Source organism: Coregonus clupeaformis, chromosome 15 (assembly GCF_020615455.1).
Source record: "Coregonus clupeaformis isolate EN_2021a chromosome 15, ASM2061545v1, whole genome shotgun sequence".
NCBI classification, from domain to species: Eukaryota; Metazoa; Chordata; class Actinopteri; order Salmoniformes; family Salmonidae; genus Coregonus; species Coregonus clupeaformis.
In genome coordinates, this window is record NC_059206.1 from 54102776 (window position 1) to 54128561 (window position 25786).

The following is a 25786-nucleotide window of genomic DNA, read 5'->3' on the forward strand; positions in this document are numbered from 1 at the left end:
CCTCCCCTAACCCAGACGATGCCGGGCCAATTGTGCATCGCCCTATGGGACTTCCGGTTGCGGCCAAACCTCTCTGCCAATAAGTTCGTTTTCAGTTTTCCCCTACCCACTCAGACCAGTCCCAGACAGTCCTAGCAAAATTCTTGCTTGAGAAATTTCTCTTTGCTAAGAAGCTTGTTTCTTTTTTACAATTTTAATTAAAAACAATCACAGTAAGTACTTAATTGATATCCAGAAATTATTTGATATTGAGATAAAAACGGCTGCATTGGACCTTTTAATAGAGCGGTGGTCCACCACGAATCGCCAGAACAGCTTCAATGCACCTTGGCATAGATTATACAAGTGTCTGGAACTCTATTGGAGGGATGCGACACCAGTCTTCCACGAGAAATTCCATAATTTGGTGTTTTGTTGATGGTGGTGGAAAACGCTGCATCGCAATGCTAGAGGTGTCACTACTGTGTCGCAATCGGCCGTGACCGGGAGACCTATGAGGCGGCGCACAATTGGCCCAGCGTCGTCCGGGTTAGGGGAGGGTTTGGCCGGCTGGGATGTCCTTGTGGCGGCATGAACGCTGACTTCGGTCGCCAGCTGTACGGTGTTTCCTCCGACACATTGGTGCGGCTGGCTTCCGGGTTAAGCGATCAGTGTGTCAAGAAGCAGTGCGTCCTCTGTTTCAGAGGACGCATGGCTCTCGACCTTTGCCTCTCCCGAGTCCGTACTGGAGTTGCAGCGATGGGACAAGACTGTAACTACCAATTGGGGAGAAAAAGGGGTAAAAAGTACCCCCCAAAAAAATGAATAAAAAAAACATCCCATGACTGTTTAATTCAGTTCAGATCTGCTGACTGGGGAGACACACACACACATACACACACACACAACACACACCCTTTAAACCACCTATGCGCCTTAATTAACTCAGGAACCACACCTGTGTGGAATATACTTTGTATCCCTCATTTACTCAAGTGTTTCCTTTATTTTGGCAGTTACCTGTATGTATACAGTAGGTCTATAGTTGGCATTGACATCACTGATCACACATTATTATGTTCTCATTATGTTTCTATAGAGCCTTCACAATGACGTGTGTGTTCTTACCTGCTACCAGGCACCGACCGACACACCAACCCACACCCAACACACACACACACTCTCAGATAGCCCACCACACCACAGCACACACCCTGACCCAACACACTGAGGTAGATAGCCCATTTATCTCATTCTCTTTCTTCTCTGTTCTTTACTTTTGTAATTATATGGCTTAATACCTGGTGGCAATGGTATTGTCTTGAGGCCCTGCCATCTCTGTTAATGCCCCAGCCCCAGCCCCAGCATCAGTTCCAACAGCCTTAATAACTCCAAACCCAGGCTCAGTCCCAGTTCTAGACCCAGCCCAAGATGATACTGTATAAGCCCAAGTCACAGTCCAAGTTCCATAGCCCAAATCCGAAATCCAAAATCAGTTCTAGTCCCAGCCCCAGTCCCAGCCCCATGCAGGTAATGTGTGAGCCCCAGCCCAGGAGCAGGTTAGTTACCAGGCTTTGCCTGTGAGTGCGTCACTCCCCTCAGCACAGCACAGGTGGACGTGTGGGGAACGCTGCCAAATACTTTTGGTTTAGAGGGAGGGAAGGGTGTTGGTTGGTGGGTGGGTGTGCACTTTTGTTTTGTCTTTTTATGTAACAGGTTGGTGGTAAGGTTAATTTTCCTCTCCCTCCCGAATAGGTGACACACCTTCAGTGCAAATTTGAGCTCTTCTCTCTTCTCTTTCTCCCCCCTCTCTCTCTATATCTCTCTCTCAGTTTCACATGCCTGCCACAGAGGACAGGACTCTGCTTCCTGACAGACAGGGACCGAGAGTAGAGTGAGAAGAAGAAACTGTAATCCGAAACGGCTGTCTGTGTTAAAAGGTCAGTAACATCTTTCTCTCTTTCTGTAATTTGTTTCTCACTTCAATCTCATGTTTTTTTCAATTTAGTTCTCACAGACTCATTAGTTGGTGGAGAGATTAGAGGGTTATTCAGTATTCATATATCATGCATGGTATACCCTCAGGGTTTGTTACATACTGTACATTATAGGGTCTGCATACACCCCACATCTACTGCCTAGACTCATCTACTATGTGCCTGGCCTCAGTATCAGTATCAAGTCATCACTCCTTTCCTACACACTGACAGAGTGAGTGCATTTCAATCAGTTCAACATGCTTTCAAATGTTTCCTAAGTGGGACTTTTTAGTAAAGGAGAGGAGAGACAACTTTACTAAAAAGTAAAACTGTATTTAGGAAGCCGTTCAATTGATGATGACTTTTTGAACAGATTGCAATGCACTAAATCTGGAACTGTGTGTGTTATTTATTTACAGAAGCAAGTAATGACTTAATAATTACAAAATTAAATCATGCACATGAATCTATTTTTGGTTACATGATAACTTGGCATGACAATATGACATTTTCTTATTGTCGTTACACTTCCTCAAGAGCTTTAGCAATGTAATACTTGAATGGTTTTAAAAATATGTAACACATTGCATAAAGACAGTGACAGGATACAAATTCTGAATTATTTATTCAAAATGTTATTTCAGAAAAACATGCTATACAGTTGGAGTTATATGTCCATGTCATAAAATGAACAGATTTTATATAAAATAAAATCATCTATCTATCAACAACCTTCTACAATATTGAAGGATGTCATTGCCCAGAAACAGCTAGAATCCAACCTGCTCAGAATTGTCAAGGCCAGAGATATCTATATATGGTTATATAAGGTGTGGATCAAAAGAGGACCATCACACTCTCCCAAAACCAGTGAGTGGGTGGGTGGGTGCTTGCGTGGGGTCTTTTGTTACAGCATACTGGATACTTTTACATTGGCTTGTTCACAAACATTTCAGAAGTAGCCTCCCTCGCTCTATTTGCACAGCTCTAGTGTGGTGTGTGGGAATGCAACAGGCAGTATAATACAATGCCCAGGCATACAGTATCTAGACTCTAGAGTGAGTGTGGTGCCAACATCACACATGGCAACTGCACTGCCTCTTTCTCTCATTCTCCCCTGGTGCTGTGACTCAAAATCACAATCTTTTTACTATCATATCAAGTCTCTTCATGTTCAGTCGGTTAGGGTTACTGCAGGACTTGCCCGAGGCAAGTAAAAAAACATCACGCAAAAATCACAATATCACACAATTAGGCTACTCCGATCAGAATTGGATCAGAATTGGATCAAAGTGTCCTCCGGATGCAATGTTTTTTTCACTGTCCTCCCAATCTCTGCACAGCGCATCAGAGTATTATTATTGTGTGCACTAGTTTTGGGAAATTCTCAGATTTTTCAGGGGGTGCTGCAGCACCCTCAGCACCCCTACGTCCCGCGGCTATGCCGATCAAATAAAAGAACTTCCCACCGACACTCGTGTATAACCGCAAATGGCCAACATGCAGTTGATACGGGTGCGCAGTTGATCAAACCAATGCTGCATACTCCGGTTGTAAAACCGTCTCTCAAGCACTCAGAATTGGCTAGGATTCTCGTCTATTCAATAGTGGTCATGTAATTCTTATAAAGTAAACAAATATTCTTAGAGTAGCCTAATTTACAAGTAACACCTATGCTGTCATAACATTACAAATATATAAACATCTTAGTTGGCTACCTCATCCACCTTAGCCATTTGTTCCCTGGTTCATTGAATTAGGGAATTATTTTATAAAGGCAAAAAAAGTATTTGGTTGTAATTGTAATGTTGCAGGGTGGCCAACCCTCGTTCAGGAGATTCCAGGAGAGCTACTGGGTGTGCAGGCTTTTGCTCCAACCCTGCTCGAACACACCACATTGTAAAAAAAATCAGCTGCTCAACAGTACCTTGATAAGCTGACTCTGATGTGTTTGAGCAGGGTTTGATAAAAAGCCTGCTCACCCAGTAGCTCTCTAAAATGGAGGTTTGACAGACCACATGTGTTTTATACAGTAGCCTATCAGTGCAGTATTTTACTTTGTCGGGGTTAACTGCCTTGCCAGAATGGCAGGAGATACAATACATGGGATCAGGGACCAGCAGCCTTCCGTAGTCAATACCAGTGATAATAATGAAGGTTATTTTGTGAAGTTGTTCACAACAGCATTTTCAGTCACCTTTTTGACCCTTTTTTATTTTTGGACAAATGACTTTAGCTTTCGGACAAGTGAAAAATCTGTCCAACTTGTCTGAAGGACAAATGGCTAAAACAGTTAATGTCACGCCCTGTACTATAAATGGCACATACTAGTTTAATGGTAGGATAAGAGTAATGCAGTATGGGAAGAGAGACAGGGGCTCCCGTAGGCCTACCACTGTCCCATCTCTGCACTGTGTGAGTGTGTGATCGTGAGCGTATGTGTGAGTGCTATCCTCCTCCTCCTCCATAGTGTGGACACAGGTTGTGTGTGTGTGTGTGAGTAAGCAGCCATCACAGAGCAGAGCAGCTGAATAGAGGGTGGGAGGAGGCTTGTAAGAGGGTATCGTGGGTGGGAGGTGTGATCCCAGCCAAAAAAGCAAGTTTGGGGGATTTGTGTACTTTGTGTTACTCACGAACAAACGCCTTTCTCAAACTGTCAGGCATGCACTCACACACCCAGAGGTCTCACCCTCCCTCTTTATCTCCCTCTCTCTCTCTCTCCTTCTTTCTCCCTCTTTCCCCTCTCTCTCTTTCCCTCTTTTCCTTTCTCTTCTCTCTCTCTCTCTCTCTCTCTCTCTCTCTCTCTCTCTCTCTCGCTCTCTCTCTCTCACACACACACTCATTCTCTCTCTCTCTCTCTCTCTCTCTCTCTCTCTCTCTCTCTCTCTCTCTCTCTCTCTCTCTCTCTCGCTCTCTCTCTCATTCTCTCGCTCACCCCCTCTCTCTCTCCCTCTCTCTCTCACTCCCTCTCTCTTTACCTAATCTGGAATGGAATGCCATGCAATAGTGTCTATATGGCTTAGTCAATCACTTGAGATTATCATCCTCCAGTCCTTGTCCTCAACTAACCCTGTCTTTACCCCAATGATAAAGGCATGTAAGATCTTTATAGTATGGTAAAATAATCATATTGGCTTTAGATCGGTATTGACATTTACAGTAACCTACTTATAATAATTTTAACTGAACTAGAATTTTAAACTCCAAATATGCATGACTTGACATCCAAAGATCTTCTTGAATGTCTTCTTCATTGTCTTGAAACACAAAGCGTTCTGTATCTGACGTGATAGTGATACTGTAAGTCCTTGAGAAGAGTTAGTTATGTAGGTGTTTCCTGTGTGGCCAACCGAGCTCATCAAAAATAGTCCTGGTAACCACTGGCAACCCCTTGTGCAGAGCTCACTTTCCACCTCTCCTAGCTTTCCTCCCTCCGCTAAATTACACAAATACCTTCACAGGCACGACTCTCAGACGATCAAGTAAGATTAACTCAAAGTGAATTAACAAGACAACAACAGATGTAGAATGTTAAGATTAGAGACATTTATTTATTTCTCTTTTTGTCCAGGGACAGAACAGAAACAGAAAATTAGACCGCATCATTTTGTAATGTCTTTTAAAGATCTGGGTTGAAGAAATGGGTCCACCCACCTGTGTGATGCGGGGAGGGGATGGCAGTTTAAAGAAGACATGAGTGTGTGGGTTAGCGTAGCTCTGTAGCGTGCTGTACTTCGGGAAGCTGCATTGATCCACCCACCCACCCCAGACACACAGCAGCTTGTGTGGTTCATGAAAGCACATTACTGTATATACCCATGCTCAGAGAGGACATGGTTACAGTCTGAAGATAGATACAGTAATGTACAAGGGGATCAAAGTAGACTCACACAAGATGGCTCAACATGTAGACCAAAAGCAACTGAAGGCATACTGTATGTGTGAGTGCTTGTTTTAGAGTGTCTGTGTGCGGGAAGGGGGGCTATGTGCGTGTGTATGTGTGTGTTCGTGCTTGTACATGTACGGATGTCTGTGTGTGTGTGTGTATATCCGCGCACCTGTGTATTCATATTTTGTGTCCGTCTGTCTATGTGTGTGTCTGTCTTTCTGTATGTGTGTACCTGTCTCTGTGTGTATGTTCTGTAGTTGTGTGTGTGCCTTGGCGTGACAGGCATCTGTCTCCCCTGCCCTGCAGCCTGGCTGCTTTTAATTAGGAGGTGCCAGAGAGCCCCAGGGCAGACAGAGGTTCTCCCTACTCTCCTGTCCCTCCTCTCCCCCCTCCTCCTCTCCTCTCCTCTCACTCCACTCCTCTCCCTCCATGCCTCAGCATTGCCTCCCCCACGTTATCACCAACAGCGCCAGGAGATGTCCTCACACAGATACACGCAAGCTCACAGACACACACAGTGTAAACACACACACTTGTACATAAACGCTTTTATACAACTGCGACCACCTGTGAAATAATCCAGCCAAAGTAGTGCCACCTCTTTCTGGCTGGCTATGCTTTATCATGGTTGTGAATAGATGCTGTCTTACAGAATGTTTCTCAAGAGCATGTACAGTCTGTATGTACGCGCCAGTGCCTCCTCTCTGGCAGAAGACTCCCGTCCAGATTAGGATGTTCAGAAACAGACAAAACAAGAGGAACTCAAAGCAGAAATAGATACATTATGTCAGCAGAAAAAAGCTCTGAACCTCAACTCACCCTGAATATTGGGCTGCTCGGAGGTGAGCTGTATATTGACCTTGCTGAAGTATGTGTGTGTGTCTGTCTGTATGTGTCTGTGTGTCTGTGTATGTGTGTCTGTCTGTATGTGTGTGTGTGCTGTCCTTGGAGATGTTTTTTAAGGAGGTCTGCCTGGCTGGTGGGAGATGAGAGTGGGTCTATCTACAATGGGCATAATAGCTGGCAGAGCTGAACTGTGGGGGTACCTCCACTGCCTCTGCCCTGTCTGCCTGCAGCTTCTTTCCCACAGCAACCTTGTCCTTCAGACAACAAGAGGCATAGGGTGGGGAGTGGGGGTTGTGGCAAGTGGGTGGATTGGGCGGGGAATAGTAATATGGCTGGCCTCTGGGTTGGTCTACTCTTACCCACAAAACAGCACAGACCCCTACAAGTCAAACAGAAACATACTGTTTTTGAATGACCTTATTGGTCTGAAGGCCTTGTCTCCCTTGAAATCAGTTAATGTTGTTGATGACCGAGATTGAGAGAGCCCTGTTTGCCTAACTAACTTCAAGGCAGATCTGTGCCAGTCTCCGTGCCAGTCTGCCAGCCCCGCCTCATGTGTAATAGATAGGGAGCCGATCTGGTGCTGAGTGATGAGTTCTCTGGCTGGGCTGCCATGCTGTGAACTCAGTGGGTGGCAGCAAACAGGTACACCAGTGCCCAACACTTACTCATACCCAGTCTCCTGCCTCCTGCCTCCTGCTCCTGAGCTGGGTGAGAACAGACTGCACAACGAACCCTGTAAGACAAGTCAAACTGAGATAGACCAGTAGTTAATAACCCCTTACAGCAGGGGAACTGTCTAGTGAGAGAATTGCAGAGAAGATGACATTTGATAACATTAGGAGATTATGGTGCATGCCCTTCTGTATGTAATATGGAAATCCAACACTTCAGATTTTTTTGGCGAAATTGACACTTCCCCGCATATTATGCAAGGGCTTGAAATTTCACCCATCACTGCACTATTTCTGCATAAAACAGTCAAATCATCGCAATATTATCGCATTAAAAATGACCCATCACCGCAGTACAAAAAGGGGGCTCGCAATTTCAACCAATCACTTTCACATTTACCGCATAACCTTTTTTCCCTCTTCAGCGCATTGCGCAATTTTTTAAATAAGTCTGTAAAATATTCTCAGATTTTTTATTAATAGATTTTAGATGTGTATTAAAATGGGGGTTTTCACTAAACGCTATACAAAACATTAAGAACACTTTCTCTTTCCATGACAAAGACTGACCAGGTGAATCCAAGTGAAAGCTTGGATGATGATCCCTTATTGATGTCACTTGTTAAATCCACTTCAATCAGTGTAGATGAAGGTTAAAGAAGGATTTCTAAGCCTTGTGACAATTGAGACATGGATTGTGTATGTGTGCTCTGTAGCTCAGCTGGTAGAGCATGGTGCTTGTAACGCCAAGGTAGTGGGTTCGATCCCCGGGACCACCCATACACAAAAAATTTATGCACACATGACTGTAAGTCGCTTTGGATAAAAGCGTCTGCTAAATTGCATATTATTATTATATTATGTGCCATTCAGAGGGTGAATGGGCAAGACCAAATATTTAAGTGCCTTTGAACGGGCTATGGTAGTAGGTGCCATGCGCACCGGTTGGTGTCAAGAAATGCAACGCTGCTGGGTTTTTCATACTCAATAGTTTCCCGTGTGTATCAAGAATGGTCCACCACCCAAAGGACATCCAGCCAACTTGACATAACTGTGGGAAGCATTGGAGTCAACATGGGCCAGCATCCCTGTGGAATGCTTTCGACAGCTTGTAGAGTCCATGCCCCGATGAATTGAGGCTGTTCTGAGGGCCTCAAATCATAGGAATGTGTTCTTAAAGTGGAAATTACAGCATTTTAATCATAATATCAATCATAAAATCAGTCAAAAATATCAAATTCTCAGTTTATGCTACAAAACCAACTTTATAAGATGTTTTAAAAATAGGTTATATTTGACCATGAGGTACACTAAGGCTTTGTTGGCAGAATAGATGGATGCAGTTCAATACATGATTACTATAATTCACCAATACATTTCTTGGTAGTCCAAAAAATATTGCTATCAGGTTGTAAATCACAGCTGGCCTGGTACATTGTTTGCTGCCTCCAATGTTTCAGTTTCCATGACTCAATATTTTGGACAAAAACAGACTAATGTAACTACGGCTGGGAATGTCAATACAATCAAATCAGCAAGGGGCAATGATCACAAGTCAGTCATAACGTGGCTAATAGGCTAGCGTATCAATTTTTTTAGCAAGCTATAAACACGGAACCTAACATTAGCTAGCTAGCTGCTAGGAGGATGTCATGTCATGTCATTGGAGGAGTGGGTGAGTGACTGACTTTTCCCCCTCATATCGTATTTCGGTGACTATACACAGCTAGAGATGCAGGTGTCATTTGGTTAGCTAGCAAGAACTTGAATGTCTGTTATCCAGTTAACATATCTCCTGTGTTCGTAAATTCACTCTGATTTCAGAGCACTCTCGTCTGAGTGTGCCAGTTGATGTGCATAACTGAGGGAGAGAGAGCCTACCTTTTCATGGTTGTTTGATCAATAGGACTGTGAAGTTTCCAAATGTAAGAGGACTCCTGTGGTATTGACATATTTACAGAAATCCGTTCAGGTGTATTTTGTGGCTTTTGGCAAATGCGTTCTAATGATCTAAAGTCGCGCGGTTGCAACTGCCTGTAAACACACAGTCCAGTTCAAAGTGAATGATGGCAGGCCTGTGTGGCTAATGGCTTGTTTGCATAAAGGACTACTGTATTTCTGATTGGCTATGGTACACCGGTCTGAGTAGACTCCGGTCCTGGATGAGACAGATGATTTTATTAGTTTTTATTTACTGCATTGTCTATTAATTGTCTTGCTGCATGACCCATCTGCGCTTCAGCTTCAGCTCACAGACGGATGGTCTGATATTCTCCTGTAGAATTCTCTGATACAGAGCAGAATTCATGGTTCCTTCTATTAAGGCAAGTCGTCCAGGTCCAGAGGCAGCAAAGAATCCCCAAACCATCACACCACCACCACCATGCTTGACCTTTGGTATGATGTTCTTACTGTGGAATGCAGTATTTGGTTTTCGCCAGGCATAATGGGACCCATCTCATCCAAAAAGTTGACTCAAGTTTGCCAAAAAGCACCTGGATGATCATCAAGACTCTTGGAAGAACATTCTATGAACAGATTATTCAAAAGTATAACTTTTTGGACGACATGGTTCCAGTAACGCCTGGCGAAAACCAAACTCTGCATTCCACAGTAAGAACATCATACCAAAGGTCAAGCATGGTGGTGGTGGTGGTGGTGTGATGGTTTGGGGATGCTTTGCTGCCTCAGGACCTGGACGACTTGCCTTAATAGAAGGAACCATGAATTCTGCTCTGTATCAGAGAATTCTACAGGAGAATGTCAGACCATCCGTCTGTGAGCTGAAGGTGAAGCGCAGCTGGGTCATGAAGCAAGACAATGATCCAAAACACACAATCAAGTCTACATGAAAATTGCTAAAAAGCAACAAATTGGACGTTTTGGAATGGCCTAGTCAAAGTCCAGACCTAATCCCAATTGAGATGTTGTGGCAGGACTTGAAACGAGCAGTTCATGCTTGAAAACCCACACGTCACTGAGTTAAAGCAGTTCTGCATGGAAGAGTGGGCCAAAATTCCTCCACAGCGACGTGAGAGACTGATCAACAACTACAGGAAGCATTTGGTTGGAGTCATTGCAGCTAAAGGTGGCACAACCAGTTATTGAGTGTAAGGGGGCAATTACTTTTTCACACAGGGGAATTGGGTGTTGCATAACTTTGTTTATGAAATAAATGAAATAAATATGTAATTGTTGTGTTATTTGTCCACTTCTGTTCCCTTTATCTAATATTAGGTTTTGGTTGAAGATCTGATAACATTCAGTATCACAAATATGCAAAAGTAGAGAAAATTACAAAGGGGGCAAATACTTTTTCATAGCACTGTACATTGATGTCACAAATTATTCATTTGCATAGTTCTTTTAAAAAAAAAGTTGTATTTGTCTGTGTAAAGCCTTGCAGTGCTACTTTTTTCTCTGAGAGTGAGGCGGATATATACTGTTTTGCTACAAAATGTGATTATTTGTTGTAAAACTTAAATGAAACCTTCAAGTGATTCTTGGTAGTCTTAAACAAAACTACTTTGAAACAAAAGTATACACCTCACACACGGTTATGGGCTTAAAAAGAAGAAGACACCTGTACCATGTCAGATATAGAGTTTAATTTTTGAGTTTGCATCCCAATATTACACTTTCTATACATCACAGAAGACTGAAATATAACAAAACTGTTTTGGGGGGGGATTATTCACGTTTTGCATCATCATGATGATGTGGCCGGTGACACTTTGCTTCTTGAAAGTCCAATATGTTGAAAACTTGACTGCTGACATGCAAAACATTTTGGGATTGAGTGGATTTTCTTTTTGACAAAAGGTAAACAAATACATTTGCTTTACAGAACTTCTACACATTTTACAATGACTTATGCCATGTTATTATGATATCTGAGTGAGAGTTATTAACAAAATCAATGTAGGCCCCCTGGAGGTCAAGGGATGCCGGGTCGGTAAGGTCAGGAGGTGACAGCAGCCGGGTCGGGGAGTTCGGGGTGCCGGGTCTGCGTGCCGGGTTGGTAATTCTGCCATGATTAGGCTACTACAAGTTTCGATAGCTGGCTAGACTAACTACACTAATTTGTTTAACCTACATGGGCTAATTGGTTCTCTGTAGCTCAACTGGTAGAGCATGGCGCTTGTAACGCCAGGGTAGTGGGTTCGATCCCCGGGACCACCCATACACAAAAAATGTATGCACACATGACTGTAAGTCGCTTTGGATAAAAGTGTCTGCTAAATGGCATATTATTATTATTATATTAATTGAGTGAATGTCAGTGAGTGACATATAACAAGAGTAAACTGCTGATGCACGACCAAGTTTTGAAATTGCACCTTGTGTATTCTACTATTCTAACTCTCAACAATAAATTGAGACCCCGACTGAGTAAAAAAATTAAATAATAATAATACAGAGATCCGGACCTCAGTGTCCTCATATTGTATGAAGCTGTGGACCTCAGTGTCCTCATACTGTATGAAGCTGCGGACCTGCATGCATACGTTGTGATTGTTGCTTGTCTAGCCGGCAGGCTGGTCTGCTAACATTTAGTGGCTTCCCTGTTTATATATACCAAACTCCATCTCAGTATACTTAAACTCTCGCCAACTACAAAACACTGCAACCACCAGGAATAAGGCTGTGGTCTCGCTACATACTCCCTGAGGGATGTTGGCCTATAAGCATGAGTACAAGTCTATCATACTACAGAATGTGAAGAAACTTGCGAGAAGCCAAATACTAGCATAACACATGCTTACTCCTACAATAACACAATCATTCACTTTAAACATGTCAGAACCATCTAGATTTTGGCAAGAACATTTTATAGAAGTTGATTTGATTTAACCAATACAGGCTTGTTTAACAAGATTTATTCTACTATGCCAAATGCCATATTTTAACGTTTTAGTCGTTTCTAAGAACTGACCCAGTGCACAATACTATTATGCTGAGCATTACATAATAAGCAGTAGTGTTGATGTCATGTAGGAAATCCGTAGTGTCCCAATGGGCCACTCTGTCAGTAACAGAAGCTATACTGTAAAAGTATCCTGTCATGGTAAAAGAGTCGGGAAACACTGGGAGAGGATGAGAGATCTGCATTGTTCTGTTAGTCCTGGCTGTGATGTCATAGACACTGAGTTAATTTTTATAAGACCTAGAAAAAACTGCTTTCTTTGCCGTCTCACATTTTCATTGTCTTAAAGCTTAAAGTTCATAGGAGAGCCCACCCCTCTGAGCGAATAGTTGGTTTTTCTCAGTGCCTCGCTCTCACCCACCTATCAAAGTCCACATGCCAGACGGATCATTTCCTTTTCTAAATTGAAGAGGAGGGCGACCACATCTTTTCTCTGTTTCTTCTTTCTGTTCTATGTAAACACCCTGGTCTAAAGAGTCTGTCCTCAACCTCTACAGACAGAGGGATCTGTATAGTATACTCCCACTGCTGTGATCACTGACTCAAACAGAAGAATCGGTCACCTCTCCTCTCTGATCCTTCAAACCTCCTAACTTCAGTTTGAGTCATATACAGGAAGTCAAACAAGAGGTCAAATAATTGATTAGATATACTGTCGATATCTAAATTAAAATGGTTTGTTTCTATTTTTTATTTAGTTTTGTACAAATGTATCTATATTTTTATAAAATAAAATATAATATTATTACAAATTGTAAAAACCATCCAATACATTTAGGTGAAGGATGCAGCAGCGTTTGACTAGACATGAATCAACAGGAAACAGACAGGTTGTTAAAGAATAGAGTGGAGAGCTGCTCCAGATTATAAACTCAGATTAGCGGTCTGTCTCCCAGCCCACACTGAGCACAGACTGAGTTTGTGGTAAAAACGGAGCTACAAGTAGGCAATATCCTTTAAGTGTGTGAAAGAACCGAATGACAGACAGTTGTCCTAGTTGAAATTTAGGCCATTGAAGGGCTACAATACTGTAATGTATCACGTCCAATTTGAAAAAATAAAACAATCATATTTTGGGTTTAATCTTAAATCTTAAAGTTGTTCATCAAGAGCAACAATGTTGCTTCATCTCTGATCTCTCCTCAGTTGAATTCTTAGGTGGCTAGTTTGAGGTCTTTAAACTTTTCTCCTTAAAAAAAAAAATATATATATATATATATATTTAAGTTTTTCTTCTTTCTTTTTTACCCTCTCTCTCCCTAAACAAGCCCTAGCAGCTTCACCCCACTCCCTCCATACTGAAATTCACTCTAACAAAACAAAAATGTCATTTTGTCTGACCTAAATCAGAGGGTGTCTGAGCCATGAGCTTATTACATAGTGTGCTTAACTTGTGTTGTGGAGGAGGGCTGAGGTATTATTATCTTTCAGCTACCCACCCTGCTATAAAACCCGACATCTCCACATTGCAGTAGTGCTGCTCTGCTCTGCTCTCCCTCCCTACTGTGAATCTGACAAGCCTGCCTGGTTTCCCTGCCTGCCTTCTCTCTCTCAACTCCACTGTTGCTCTGCTCACCAGCCTGTTTAAGCCTGACTGGGACACACACCTCTCTCCGCTCCGATGTTCCACTGTTCCACTCTACTAGCAGTTCCTTTTCTTTGTATTGGTGTTGGAAGGGTTGGATATTCCCTGTTTTTGTGAATGGGTGGCCAATGCGTGGTGGCTGTGACTGTGAATGTGCTGACTGACTGACTGACGGACTGACTGTCAGCTCTGGGTACACTACTCTGAAGAAGCAATGTGATAGGTCACTGGACACCACTGGTAGACTCGGAATAATAAACAAAAAATAAAGGAAGGAATTAAGAAGGTAGGCCATAATTATGAGGATTATAGTTTGGAATTTTGGACATTCTTCATCTTTATGTGTGTAAGTTTGTGTGAGAGTGTGTCTGCTTAGTGGTCTTTCTGTGCTGCAGTACATGTGTACAGTGCACCTGTTCAGTGTGTATGTGTTTGTGTACTCTGACAGAGACTCAGCTCTGTGTGTGGATATGGTAATTTGATGACTCATGTAATTATTTGGATAGCACTATGAGACGCCGTCTCAAGAAAATGAGGGTGCCAAGACCTTGTTCACAATACAAATGTGGAGACAACATGATCCTTGGCATCATGGCAGCCATTTATTTTACTATATAAATAAATGTTAAATACAGTATTTTTGCCGGAACCTTTTCTCTTATTCTCCTGTAGTCTTGTGTTGGTCCTCTGTAGCTCAATTGGTAGAACATGGCGCTTGTAACGCCAGGGTAGTGGGTTCGATCCCCAGGACCACCCATAGGTAAAAATGTATGCACACGTGACTGTAAGTCGCCTTGGATAAAAGCGTCTGCTAAATGGCATATTATTACTGTAGTCTTGGTTAGGTAGTTATAAAAGAGAATATGATCTCTTTAACTTACTTGGTTAAATAAAGGGTAAATGAATAGTAAAACGGGATACCTGTGTTTGTGGATTTGAGGCATAAAACCTATGAAATTGAAAATGTAAAAGTATTAACTTGTATTCACTAGTTCTCTTATTACTGATTCTGAAGTAATTCATGAAACAAAAGTACATGTTTTTTTAAAGCTAAAGTTAAAGTTGGAGTGTTGACAGAATAAGAACCTGTTATGGTGGTGAACGGTATAGAAGATTATTGTTTGTGACACTCTTGTTGTTTATTAGCTCATGAAACTCTTGCCTCATGTGCTTACAAAATATAATAATGATTAGGCTTGTTTGTTTCACAATGGTTGCTTGTTGTCTAGTTTAAAAAACAATGGGGTACTGTATATCTTCTAAAAAGAGATAGACGTTCATGTAATTAGCTGTATAGATTCGTTTTACAGAGTAGCAAATATGAAAATATATTTTGTAAAACAAAAATCTGTATCCATTGATTATAGCCTCATCTGCTATCTGGTTGACTTTTACTGATACTTATTATTATTATTAATAATTTGTCATAAATCACTAACACTATAACATGAGGAGAGGTGGTGAGCTTGATAAAAGTGGTTGTCAAGAAGACACCAACAATTCTCCCTAACTATAAAGTCTGCCATGTATCATCAATAATTTTATTCAAAGCATCAGTGGTCTAAATGAAAACAGAACAGCCCATTATAATAAGAAATATAAATTAATATATGTTTATTATAGATATATAATGTGTCTATAAATTAATAATAGCCAGTCAATAAACTATTTATGAACCCTTTATAACGGTAACCTTGTTGTAAAGTGTTATTGGAATGGAATCAATAATGGAATGTTCCGAAATGGAATCAATAAACCAAAGGTTGACCTCTGAGACCTAATAAACCACCAAAACAATAGCTATACTGTCTAAGCCAGATAATGGTGTGAACCTTCAGGCTCCGCTGGAGACTCAGTGGATGGCCCGATAATAAACTGCTGTATGATTGGCTTTTAGGTAATAATTTGTCCCCCACAATAATTCACTACTTTTAAATATTGGTCTATTAAATGTGATCACCCACTGTCACAGGTGTAATTTTCCCCTATTATAATGAACAAGACAGTAGTTCGATATTATTTTCCTCTATATTCTGTGTAACAGATTGAAATGGCATGCGATCACAATTTATGCTTGTATAAGCATACAGGGCCGTTTTTTCTTTTACATGTGGCAAAGTAATGGCATTTATCATTTTCTTTAAGAATCGATGGGTATACTGTTTCATTAATTTAAATGATGAAAAGGGCTGTACATATCACAGTGTGGGCTTTTAGAGCCAAGCTATTGGTGTGATGACAAGCATCTAATTCTAAACAACAGGCTGTAGATTAATTGCCAATTGTATAGTCAGGGTAGTTTAGTCTAAACGAGTGTTTCCCCCAGACAGTGGAGCTATTTCTATCCATAACCGACTCATTTTAAATAACAGGCTGTAAGTTTGGCTCTGAATGCCAATTGTACAGTGTAGCTTATAGTCCAGATCAGTATTTCCCCAGCCAGTGGCCCTTGGTGGCCCTGGGTTCACTAATCAGAGGTGGTGATGGGGAGTTTGGGGACACAGAGAGAAAGCTGTGTTACTGTTAGCCCCCTAGTTAGCCACTGTTTGGCCCCTGGCAGCCTCTAATGATGACACTACCTACCACAGGACTGGAGGCGAGCAAGGACACAGTGTCGGTGGTGGTGACACAGAGTTGGGGTGGGCAAATGGTGGTGGGCAGATAGTCACTCCCTGAGGGGTTGGAGCAGAGGAGCTGTGGATAGGCCAACCTGCTCTCTCATTGTATCCTTGTGTAGTGTATTTCAAAACATCAGATTAAGGCTTGTGCTTCCTGCTCACTATCAATGATATACAGTACTATTAGGATTTGAATTTAATTGAGTAAAAACAAATGTTTTAATCCAAAACAATAGTGATAGTCTTTTTTTTTACATAATTGTTTCTAATAGTTGTCTTTTCAGCATTATCTGGGACCCTTTTACAAAGCAGAGTGGAACAGCTTTGATGTGGTCTATGGGGTCTATTTAGTAAAAACACAGGATCAAAGGTGTCTTTCCATGGGCTGACAGACAGAACAGGGAGAGACTGCCAGAGCAAATCACAAAAAATAAGGGGTTATCAGGCCCTTTGAAAATGTTTTACAAGTGGAGTCCCCACCCTGACTGTTTTAAAGGGAGGGGGAGCGAAGGAAAGGAAAGGGTTAAGGCTTTGTGTGATGAAACAGTGATCCATCCAGGACCTTGCTGTGGAAAAGCAGTGCCCTCCTCCCCTCTCTGTCCATGTGGCACATCCTCCTCAGATCCTCTTCAGTACATAGTAATTAGCGCTGGTGTGTTAGCATTAGCACTGGAGCAGAGAGAGAGAGAGAGAAAGAGAGAGAGAGAGAGAGAGAGAGAGAGAGAGAGAGAGAGAGAGAGAGAGAGAGAGAGAGAGAGAGAGAAAGGTCGCAGTTGTAAATGAGAACTTGTTCTCAACTGGCTTACCTGGTTAAATAAAAGTTAAATAAAAAAATTAAGCAGTGCACTATATAGGGAATAGGGTGCCATTTAGGACACATATAGAGACCAACCATGAACTCCCTCCTGGCCCCTCTCTTATCCACTCTGTTGTTCTAAATGCCGCACCAATTGTTTGACTTGGCTGGGTTTTCCAGGGATGGGCTCCTAGTCCTTCACAGCGTTAGTGTTTGTGCAACCTGTTAGGGAACTTTTGGGGACATCTGATCCCTTTTTCTCTCACTCGCTCTCTATATCTCTTTCCCTCTCCTTCTCTGTCTCCCCCTCTCTCTCTCATCAGCAGTTTCTTATTTTTATACGTACAAAACGCTCCTTAAATGTGATTCCACTTAAGAGTAGAAAGGCTTTCGGATCATTTCCGTCATGTTCTACTTCCTCTTGTCGATTTTTACTCAAGAGCCCTCCTCTCCTCACTCTGTCTTTCCTCTTTGCTGAACAATGCTAAATGTTACTGTAAGGACATCTGGTGAAGTCAAGACCCTAAACCCAACCAACAAATTCCATTCCTCTGTCTCTTTTTTTTCTATGGTTAGAGCTGTCCTTTGACATGACACTCATGCTTTACAGAGGCCTTGAAGTATGATTAGGTCTCTTGTGTCAATATCAGCTGCTTCCAAGAATAATATTAATATGGTAAAGCAGATGATATATACTGTATGTTTGACCTCACTGTCCTAGAGGTTATAGCAGTCTATGTTAGGTGAAATTAGTGACAGTTTAGGCTAATATATAATATATACTCCTCGGCTACTCTTAGTGTGTACTCTTAGTCTCCATATTGACACTACAATACATATTTGACAATGCAGCAACTTGCTGTTCATACTGACTGTCATTTAACACAACTCTGAAAGCTTTACATCTACAATAATCAAACTGAATTCCACTTGGGCTTTTGTTGCAAGCTGCCCATCAACGTTTTTTCATAATGCACAGCATATCTCTAACCTAGGTCTTCTTCTATAGGCATCTTCCACTGTGTATAGATACTGTATCTGTATGATAATCATAGCAACTGTTCCCTAGCAACAAGATCAAGAATATTACATTTTTGATTGGTAACTGATCAGCACAATGTTACCAGGAATATTTCTACTGTATAACGTTTAGAGAGAGAGGTGTTACCCCTAGAGTCGATTTCCGCTGTCCTGCAGAGTTCTAATTAGCATAATAAAAAATCCCCTCCCCCCGGCTTAGACAGGGCTTAGACTGTAGATTAATATTATTAATGTGAAGTGGGAAACGCATAGCTTATTTACTCTGGCTTTATACTGTAACGTAACATAAGCTATGGGCCATTTGGATCCAGTCAACAATGCAGTTGTGGTAAGAAGCCATCTCAAAGTATCTATCCACATGCCTGCTGTAACCGCTGAGGAGCGGACAGCTACAAGTTTAAACTCTATTCATAGACAGGACATGAATGGGCGAGAAAACGGCCAAAACTATTTTATCACTCATTGTAAACATCTTAGAGAATCAACAAGTTTTCACAAGCTCATTCATAGGATAGCATTCAACACCTCACTCTTCTTTATAATCAAAAGATAATTCATCTTTCATCAACTGTGGTCTGTGCAGCTCTGCAAACCAATTTGTTTGATCTATAAATGAACTTGCCTGGTGAAAGAATAGTTTAATAAAATGAAATGTCTACCTCCATAGTAATAACACTTGCTTGCCACTGTGTTTCTGATTACTCTTTTGGATCTAGGCTGGGTAACGCTGTTTGTGCCAATTGTTGACATTAAAAGCTTAAGAAAAACATTTTATTGAAAATAAATAATATTGTGTTTCTCTCCATGTGTTGTAAATAAGCAAGAGAAGGAGAGGACAGGATGGCCCACACAGAGGATGACCTGATCGGGATTCCGTTCCCCAACCACAGCAGTGACGTCCTGTGCAGCCTCAACGAGCAGCGCCGCGCCGGGTTACTCTGTGATGTAGTCCTCATCGTACAAGACCAGGAGTACCGTACCCACCGCTCGGTCCTTGCTGCCTGCAGCCAGTACTTCAAGAAGCTCTTCACGGTGGCCTCCGACGGAGGGGACCAGCACGGGGTGTTTGAGATAGACTTTGTGGCCCCCAAGTCGCTGACGGCCATCTTGGAGTTTGCTTATACGTCCACGCTGACGGTGACGGTGTCCAACGTAAAGGAGATCCTTGGAGCTGCTCAGATGCTGGAGATTCCTTGCATCATCAAAGTGTGTCTGGACATTATGAACTCTGGCGAGGGAGGAGGTGGAAGAGGAGAGGAGGAAGAGGATGAGGATGTAGAAGAAGAGGAGGAAGATGATGAAGAGGTGGAGAAAGACATGGAGGAGGATGATGAGTCGAGGAAGGACGAGCAGGAGGATAACGAGGAGGATAATGCCAGTGAGAGGTCAATGAGGTCGTCAGAGAGTCAGGACCAGGTCGGGTCAGAGAGAGGAGCAGCTCCCAGTCCACCCAGTACCTCCCAGTACCAGCAGCAGTACGAGCTGCAGCAGAAGGACAGGAAGTGTCGAGACACAGACTCTCAGTGTGAGAAACCCCGGCAGGAGCATGACAGCATGGAGAGCCGAACCCTCAAGGACTTTTCCATTGAGTCCCTGCTACAGGAAGGGCTGTACCTTAAAATGCCATCAGTCCCGGACAGGAGGGCTAACTTTTCCCCTCTGCTCCCCGGCTTCTACCCTCCCATGTGGGCCGCAGAGTTCCCAGGCTTCCCCCCACAGGTCCTAGATCCCAACCACCACGCCCCGACTCCCCGCCCCTCCTACCCCCCCCAGCTGGACAACAGACCCCTAGACCTGGCTGTGAAGAGAGAGATCATCAAGGAGGAGCTAAAGGAGGAAGTCCCGCCCAGCATGCTCCATGGGGACTTCCTGAAAAACTTCATGAATTCCGGCCTATCAGGAATGGGGGTGGGGGTGGTGGGGTCTGAGGGGTCTCACCTCCACCTGGGCCAGATAAAGGACGAGGCAGACTTCCGCTCCTACATGAGCTTCCTGAGCACATCGAGCCACCTGGGGGCGCTGTTCCCTCCTTGGCAGCTGGAGGAAGAGAGGAAGATGAAGCCTAAAGCATCCCAGCAGTGTCCTATCTGTAACAAGGTGATCCAGGGGGCAGGGAAACTACCCAGACACATGAGGACCCACACAGGAGAGAAACCATACATGTGCACCATCTGTGAGGTGCGATTCACCAGGTATGACAAATTCATATACACTGTGTCCGAATACCCATACTTGTGTTCTAAATAGCAGGCTTTTTGTGTTAAAAAATATAATGTTTTATAGTATGCATACAGTGCCTTCAGAAAGTATTCATACCCCTTTACTTATTCCACATTTTGTTCTTACAGCCTGAATTCAAAATGGATCAAATATATTTTTTTCTCACCCATCTACACACAATACAGAAATATTGAAATACAGAAATAGCAAATTTACATAAGTATTCACACCCCTGAGTCAATTCATGTTAGAATCACCTTTGGCAGCGATTACAGCTGTGAGTCTTTCTGGGTAAGTCTCTAAGAGCTTTTCACACCTGGATTGATATTTTTTAAATTCTTCAAGCTCTGTCAAATTGGTTGTTGAGCATTAATAGAGCCTTGCCATAGATTTTCAAGTAGATTTAAGTCAACACTGTAACTAGGCTACTCAGGAACATTCACTGTCTTCTTGGTAAGCAACTCCAGTGTATATTTGGCCATGTGTTTAAGGTTATTGTCCTGCTGAAAGGTTCATTAATCTGGTGGAAAGCAGAATGAACAAGGTTTTCCTCTAGGATTCCATTTTTTTTTTTTCCTGAAAAACTCCCCAGTCGTTAATGATTACAAGCATACCCATAACATGATGCAGCCACCACTATGCTTGAAAATATGGAGAGTGGTACTCAGTATTGTGTTGTATTGGATTTGCCCCAAACATAACCCTTTGTATTCAGGACAAAAAGTTAATTGCTTTGCCACATTTTTTGCAGTATTACTTTAGTGCCTTGTTGCGAACAGGATGCATGTTTTGGAATATTTTCTATTCTGTACAGGCTTCCTTCTTTTCACGCTGTCAATTAGATTAGTATTGCGGAGTAAATACAATGTTGTTGATCCATCCTCAATTTTCCTCTCTCAAAGCCATTAAATTCACCATTGGGCTCATAGTGAAATCCTTGCGTGGTTTCCTCTCTGACAACTGAGTTAGGAAGGACGCCTGTATCTTCGTAGTGACAAAGTGTAATTAATAACTTCACCATGCTCAAAGGGTTATTCAATGTCTGCTTTTTTTATTTTTACCCATCTACCAATAGGGGCGTTGGAAAACCTCCCTGGTCTTTGTGGTTGAATCTGTGTTTGAAATTCAATGCTCGACTGAGGGACCTTACAGATAATTGCATGTGTGGGGTACAGAGATGAGCTAGTCATAAAAAAATCATGTTAAACACTACTTTCTGAAGGCACTGTATGCGAAACTTAGGAAATTCAATATGCTTTAAATGCCAGGATTTCATACTCATTTTGGCTTTTCATCTAGTAGAATTCGCTGCATGCGATTGAGAAAGATAATCGTCTTTCATACCCACGTGTGTTTCACAACAGCTGATAATTAGCTGATAATGAGTTAAGGGACGCGCTGTATCAAAATGAACGAATGGCGGGAAATCAGATGATGAATTCTCAGTATGAGTCTAGTATGTTGATACTTGTTGCTTACTGCGTAAGTATGTAGTACGATTAGTACACAGTATGTCGCTTTAGTAAGTAGTAGGCAAGACAGATTTCGGACACGGCAACTATCCTCACACTGTAATAGGTCTTATTAGTCCAATAGGCTATACAGAATGTGGATGCGTAAAACAAAGTGCTTCCCAATCATCTTTTTACAATCATCTTTTTACACACCAATCATCTTTTTACACTGCTTCCCAATCATCTTTTTTATCCATAGGAGTACCCTTTGAATAACCCTTTTTGGTTCCAGGTAGAACCCTTTTGGGTTCCATGTAGAACCCTCTATGGAAAGGGTTATACAAGGAACCCAAAAAAGTTATACCTAGAACCAAAAGGGTTCTACCTGGAACCAAAAAGGGTTATTCAAAGGGTACTCCTATGGGGACAGCCAAAGAACCCTTTGAGGTTCTAGATAGCACCTTTTTTTCTAAAAGTGTAGCAATCATGTTGACACCGGAGTTTGAGATCTTGTAAGGACGATGTTATTAGGGTAAGGCAACAGTGTGTTTTTGTGGTTCAGGCGAATTAATTTTATCCTCTCATCTGAATACCACTTGAGAGTCGAGACCTAAAAGGTGGAAACTGGAATCCCCCTTTAAGGGTTTCTCATTTCCTGCCTCTGTTCTGGCATGATAGTTTAACCTTCCATCTAGTACCCCAAAGTATACCTATCTACAATGCTTTCATCTCTCTTATATCTTTCAAAACACAGACTATAACTCATTTTTTGTCTTTCCAGGCAAGACAAACTGAAGATCCACATGCGGAAGCACACAGGCGAGCGCCCCTATATCTGTCTCCACTGTAACTCCAAGTTTGTCCATAACTATGACCTAAAGAACCACCTGCGTATCCACACAGGGGTGCGGCCCTACCAGTGTGAGCACTGCTACAAGAGCTTCACACGCTCAGACCACCTGCACCGCCACATCAAGAGGCAGAGCTGCCGCGTCTCACGCCCTCGACGGGGCCGCAAGCCGGCCGCTTGGCGCTCAGTCAACAACTTCCTGCAGGGCCCTCCGGGCTCGGCCAATCACCACGAGGACGGCAAGACGCTGTCTGAGAGGTCGGGCGGCTGCCGGCTCCTGCCCTCCCACAGGGGAGTTAGAGGTCAAAGTCTGGGCCTTGGGGAGAGAGAGAGACGGGCTCTGGTTCTGGGTGGTAAGAACCTGAGTTATAAGGACTTGGACAGTGACAGCAGAGAGAGCAGAGAGAGCAGAGAGAGCAGGGAGAGCCGGGAGGCTCGGCACCGGTCAGACAGGAAGCACGTGGTGGACGAGGTGGAGATGGAGAGACAGAGGGGCGTGTTCACCTTTTCCCTAGCGAGGCCTGGGGAGGAAGTCCTCACCCACTCTCCATTTTATACCCCTGACCCCTGGACCATGAGACTGGAGAACCACACCCCTCATATCCCTGAGCCGGCCAACTAACATTTTTCCAACTGACACTTCCAACTGATAGCTAACTGACACATCATTTCAGAGTTCTAAGAACCGCACAGAACAGAGAGAGTTCTCTGTCTGGTAGATTTTTCACCTGCTGTTTAGAGATATAAGGGGAGTGATGTCTGGGAACATAGGTATATAGTAAACAGGGTAATTACTTGGAAAACAGTTGACTTTAAACATCTCAGATCAAAATCTTTAAAGTAACCATATTTACAATCGCAGGGATTTTGATAAAACATTTAATTTGGGGAAGTAAAACTGGACGAATACATTTTGTATGTTACAAAAGTACTAAGGTGAAAAAAAGAATACTCTCAGGACATGATATAACTGTTTATTTTTGGATTATGAATGTAAACGTGTAATTCATAGTGTAATTAATTAAGGTATGGCAATACATTGTTTCCTAAATTCCCAGTATAAATAAATAAACCAATATCAGATATGAAAGCTCAAAGTTATTTATAAGCTACAAGCTACGGATTCCAAATGTACCCAAAATTGCAGACCAATATTAGTGCTAATAAACAGGGTAGTGTAAGCCACATTCAAAACCATGAGGAAATTATTCACTTGACTAAAAAAATCTACATCGAAAACTTGTTTTTACCCTTGTAATGCATTGTTCTCAAATTTCGTCTGCACTATTGTAAATATATACAAATGTTTTAAAGAATTTGACCATAGTTATATTGATTATTGTTGTATTATATTTGTTGTTGTTTTTTATAATTGATAACCCACCCAAAGATGTGGAGTTTGATATTGCACAAACTTGAACAGAATGTTCTGTGTTTCTTCTGAAGACCATAATGTGTAAATGATTTGTGATAGATTATTGCTTTAGCTATGTCCTGCTGGTGATTTGATTGCTGCAGTAAGACATTTAAAAGGGTTTCTACCCTATTGTCATTTACAGTTTTTTTCTGATCTGTGTATAAATGTTGTTATTCACAATTATTTGAATTGAAATGGGAAACTATTTTCTTGCTATTTATGCATATTTAAATGAGCCTTGGCTATATTTTGCAAATACATTGTTTTATAAAGACACTAAATGTTGTACTCCCGTGGGTCTGGGAGTTAAAATTCTGGTTTTGTGTGTGTGTGTGTGTGTGTGTGTGTGCGTGAGTGTGAGAGAGCGCGCGCCTTTGGTGCAAATCTTTCATAACTGGAATTACAGTTTGGATGCCATTTTAGAGAATGGATCTTTGACACACAACATTCTCAATAATCTATTGAACTATAGCTTGTATTCAAACATCAATATTATAGTCACTGTCTTCATAAAAGCATACACAACACCTCAACGTTGCTATCAAAATAAGCTGGTGTTTATAATATCACCATGAAACATCAAATAAATTGGATGCCTTGACTTTGAAAATATTTGATATCAATTGATACTTTTCCAAATAAATTAGACCTGTGAAATTTTGACATGTAAAGAATGTTATTTGATGGTTGGATAAAAATGTATTTGCATTAAACATTTATAATGCAGTAAAACAGAATATATATATATACTTTTTTCTTTCTTTCTTTCTTTTTTTCAAATTACCACATTTACTTAACTAAATTGACTAAATATGTTGAACACTTTAGTTAATGTTCCTTACATCTGATCTTCTTCATCTGAATTTGATTTCTCTTTATTTGACTGTGTAAATAGAAGTTCATCCATTATATACCAACAAGCTCTTACAGTCTCACCGCAAAATTAGACGTTTGTCCATGTTTCTCTAAACGTCAAATTTTGATGTGTTTGTTGACACCGCACTGCCTATCACTGGGATTGAACAGGCAACCCTAGGATCCTGTGTCCTAGCAAAACCCAAGCCTACTTGATAGTAATAGCAATCACCGTTGCCCATAGTGGCGACTTGGGTTAAGTTAAGGGTTTAGGCATATTTAAGGGTTTAAACCACTGCACCATCCATATTGAATTGGCAAGGCAAGTCTTAATAAATGCCTAAAGTGAACCTTGGAGTTTATCTGTTTGAATCCTATCACATCCTATCCAGTGGCGGCTCCTGAAAAAATTCTCAGGAGGGGCAATTTTTCTGATGATTTAGGTGACCTACACACATTTAAAAAAAGATATGTCCAGCAACAACATGAAGACAGGGGCAGCATATAAGTCAATACCAGAAGCATTTATTGACTGATCTCAAAAGTGTTGGCTTACCAGGGTTGGTGGAGCCCTCAGTTTCATCTTTGCCTCGCAAAGCTAACTCAAACACTCCGCAAAACTTCACACACTGGATTAGCCGGCTGAGGATGTGGCG

General features: G+C 42.0%; 1 protein-coding gene across 2 annotated transcripts; it reads left to right on the forward strand.

Annotated features, from left to right (window-relative positions):
• The first annotated feature begins 1738 nt into the window (after positions 1 to 1738).
• Positions 1739 to 24935, forward strand: LOC121582727 (zinc finger and BTB domain-containing protein 7C-like). Of its 2 annotated transcripts, none has more exons than XM_041898783.2 (3): positions 1739 to 1919; positions 19155 to 20526; positions 22790 to 24935. In XM_041898783.2, the coding sequence occupies exons 2-3, from the start codon at positions 19175 to 19177 to the stop codon at positions 23478 to 23480; spliced, it is 2043 nt and encodes a 680-aa protein (XP_041754717.1). In that variant the 5' UTR covers positions 1739 to 1919; positions 19155 to 19174; the 3' UTR covers positions 23481 to 24935. The 2 variants fall into 2 exon arrangements, with proteins under 2 accessions (XP_041754717.1, XP_041754718.1); XM_041898784.2 differs by lacking the exon at positions 1739 to 1919 and adding an exon at positions 13792 to 14165.
• Positions 24936 to 25786: the final 851 nt, after the last annotated feature.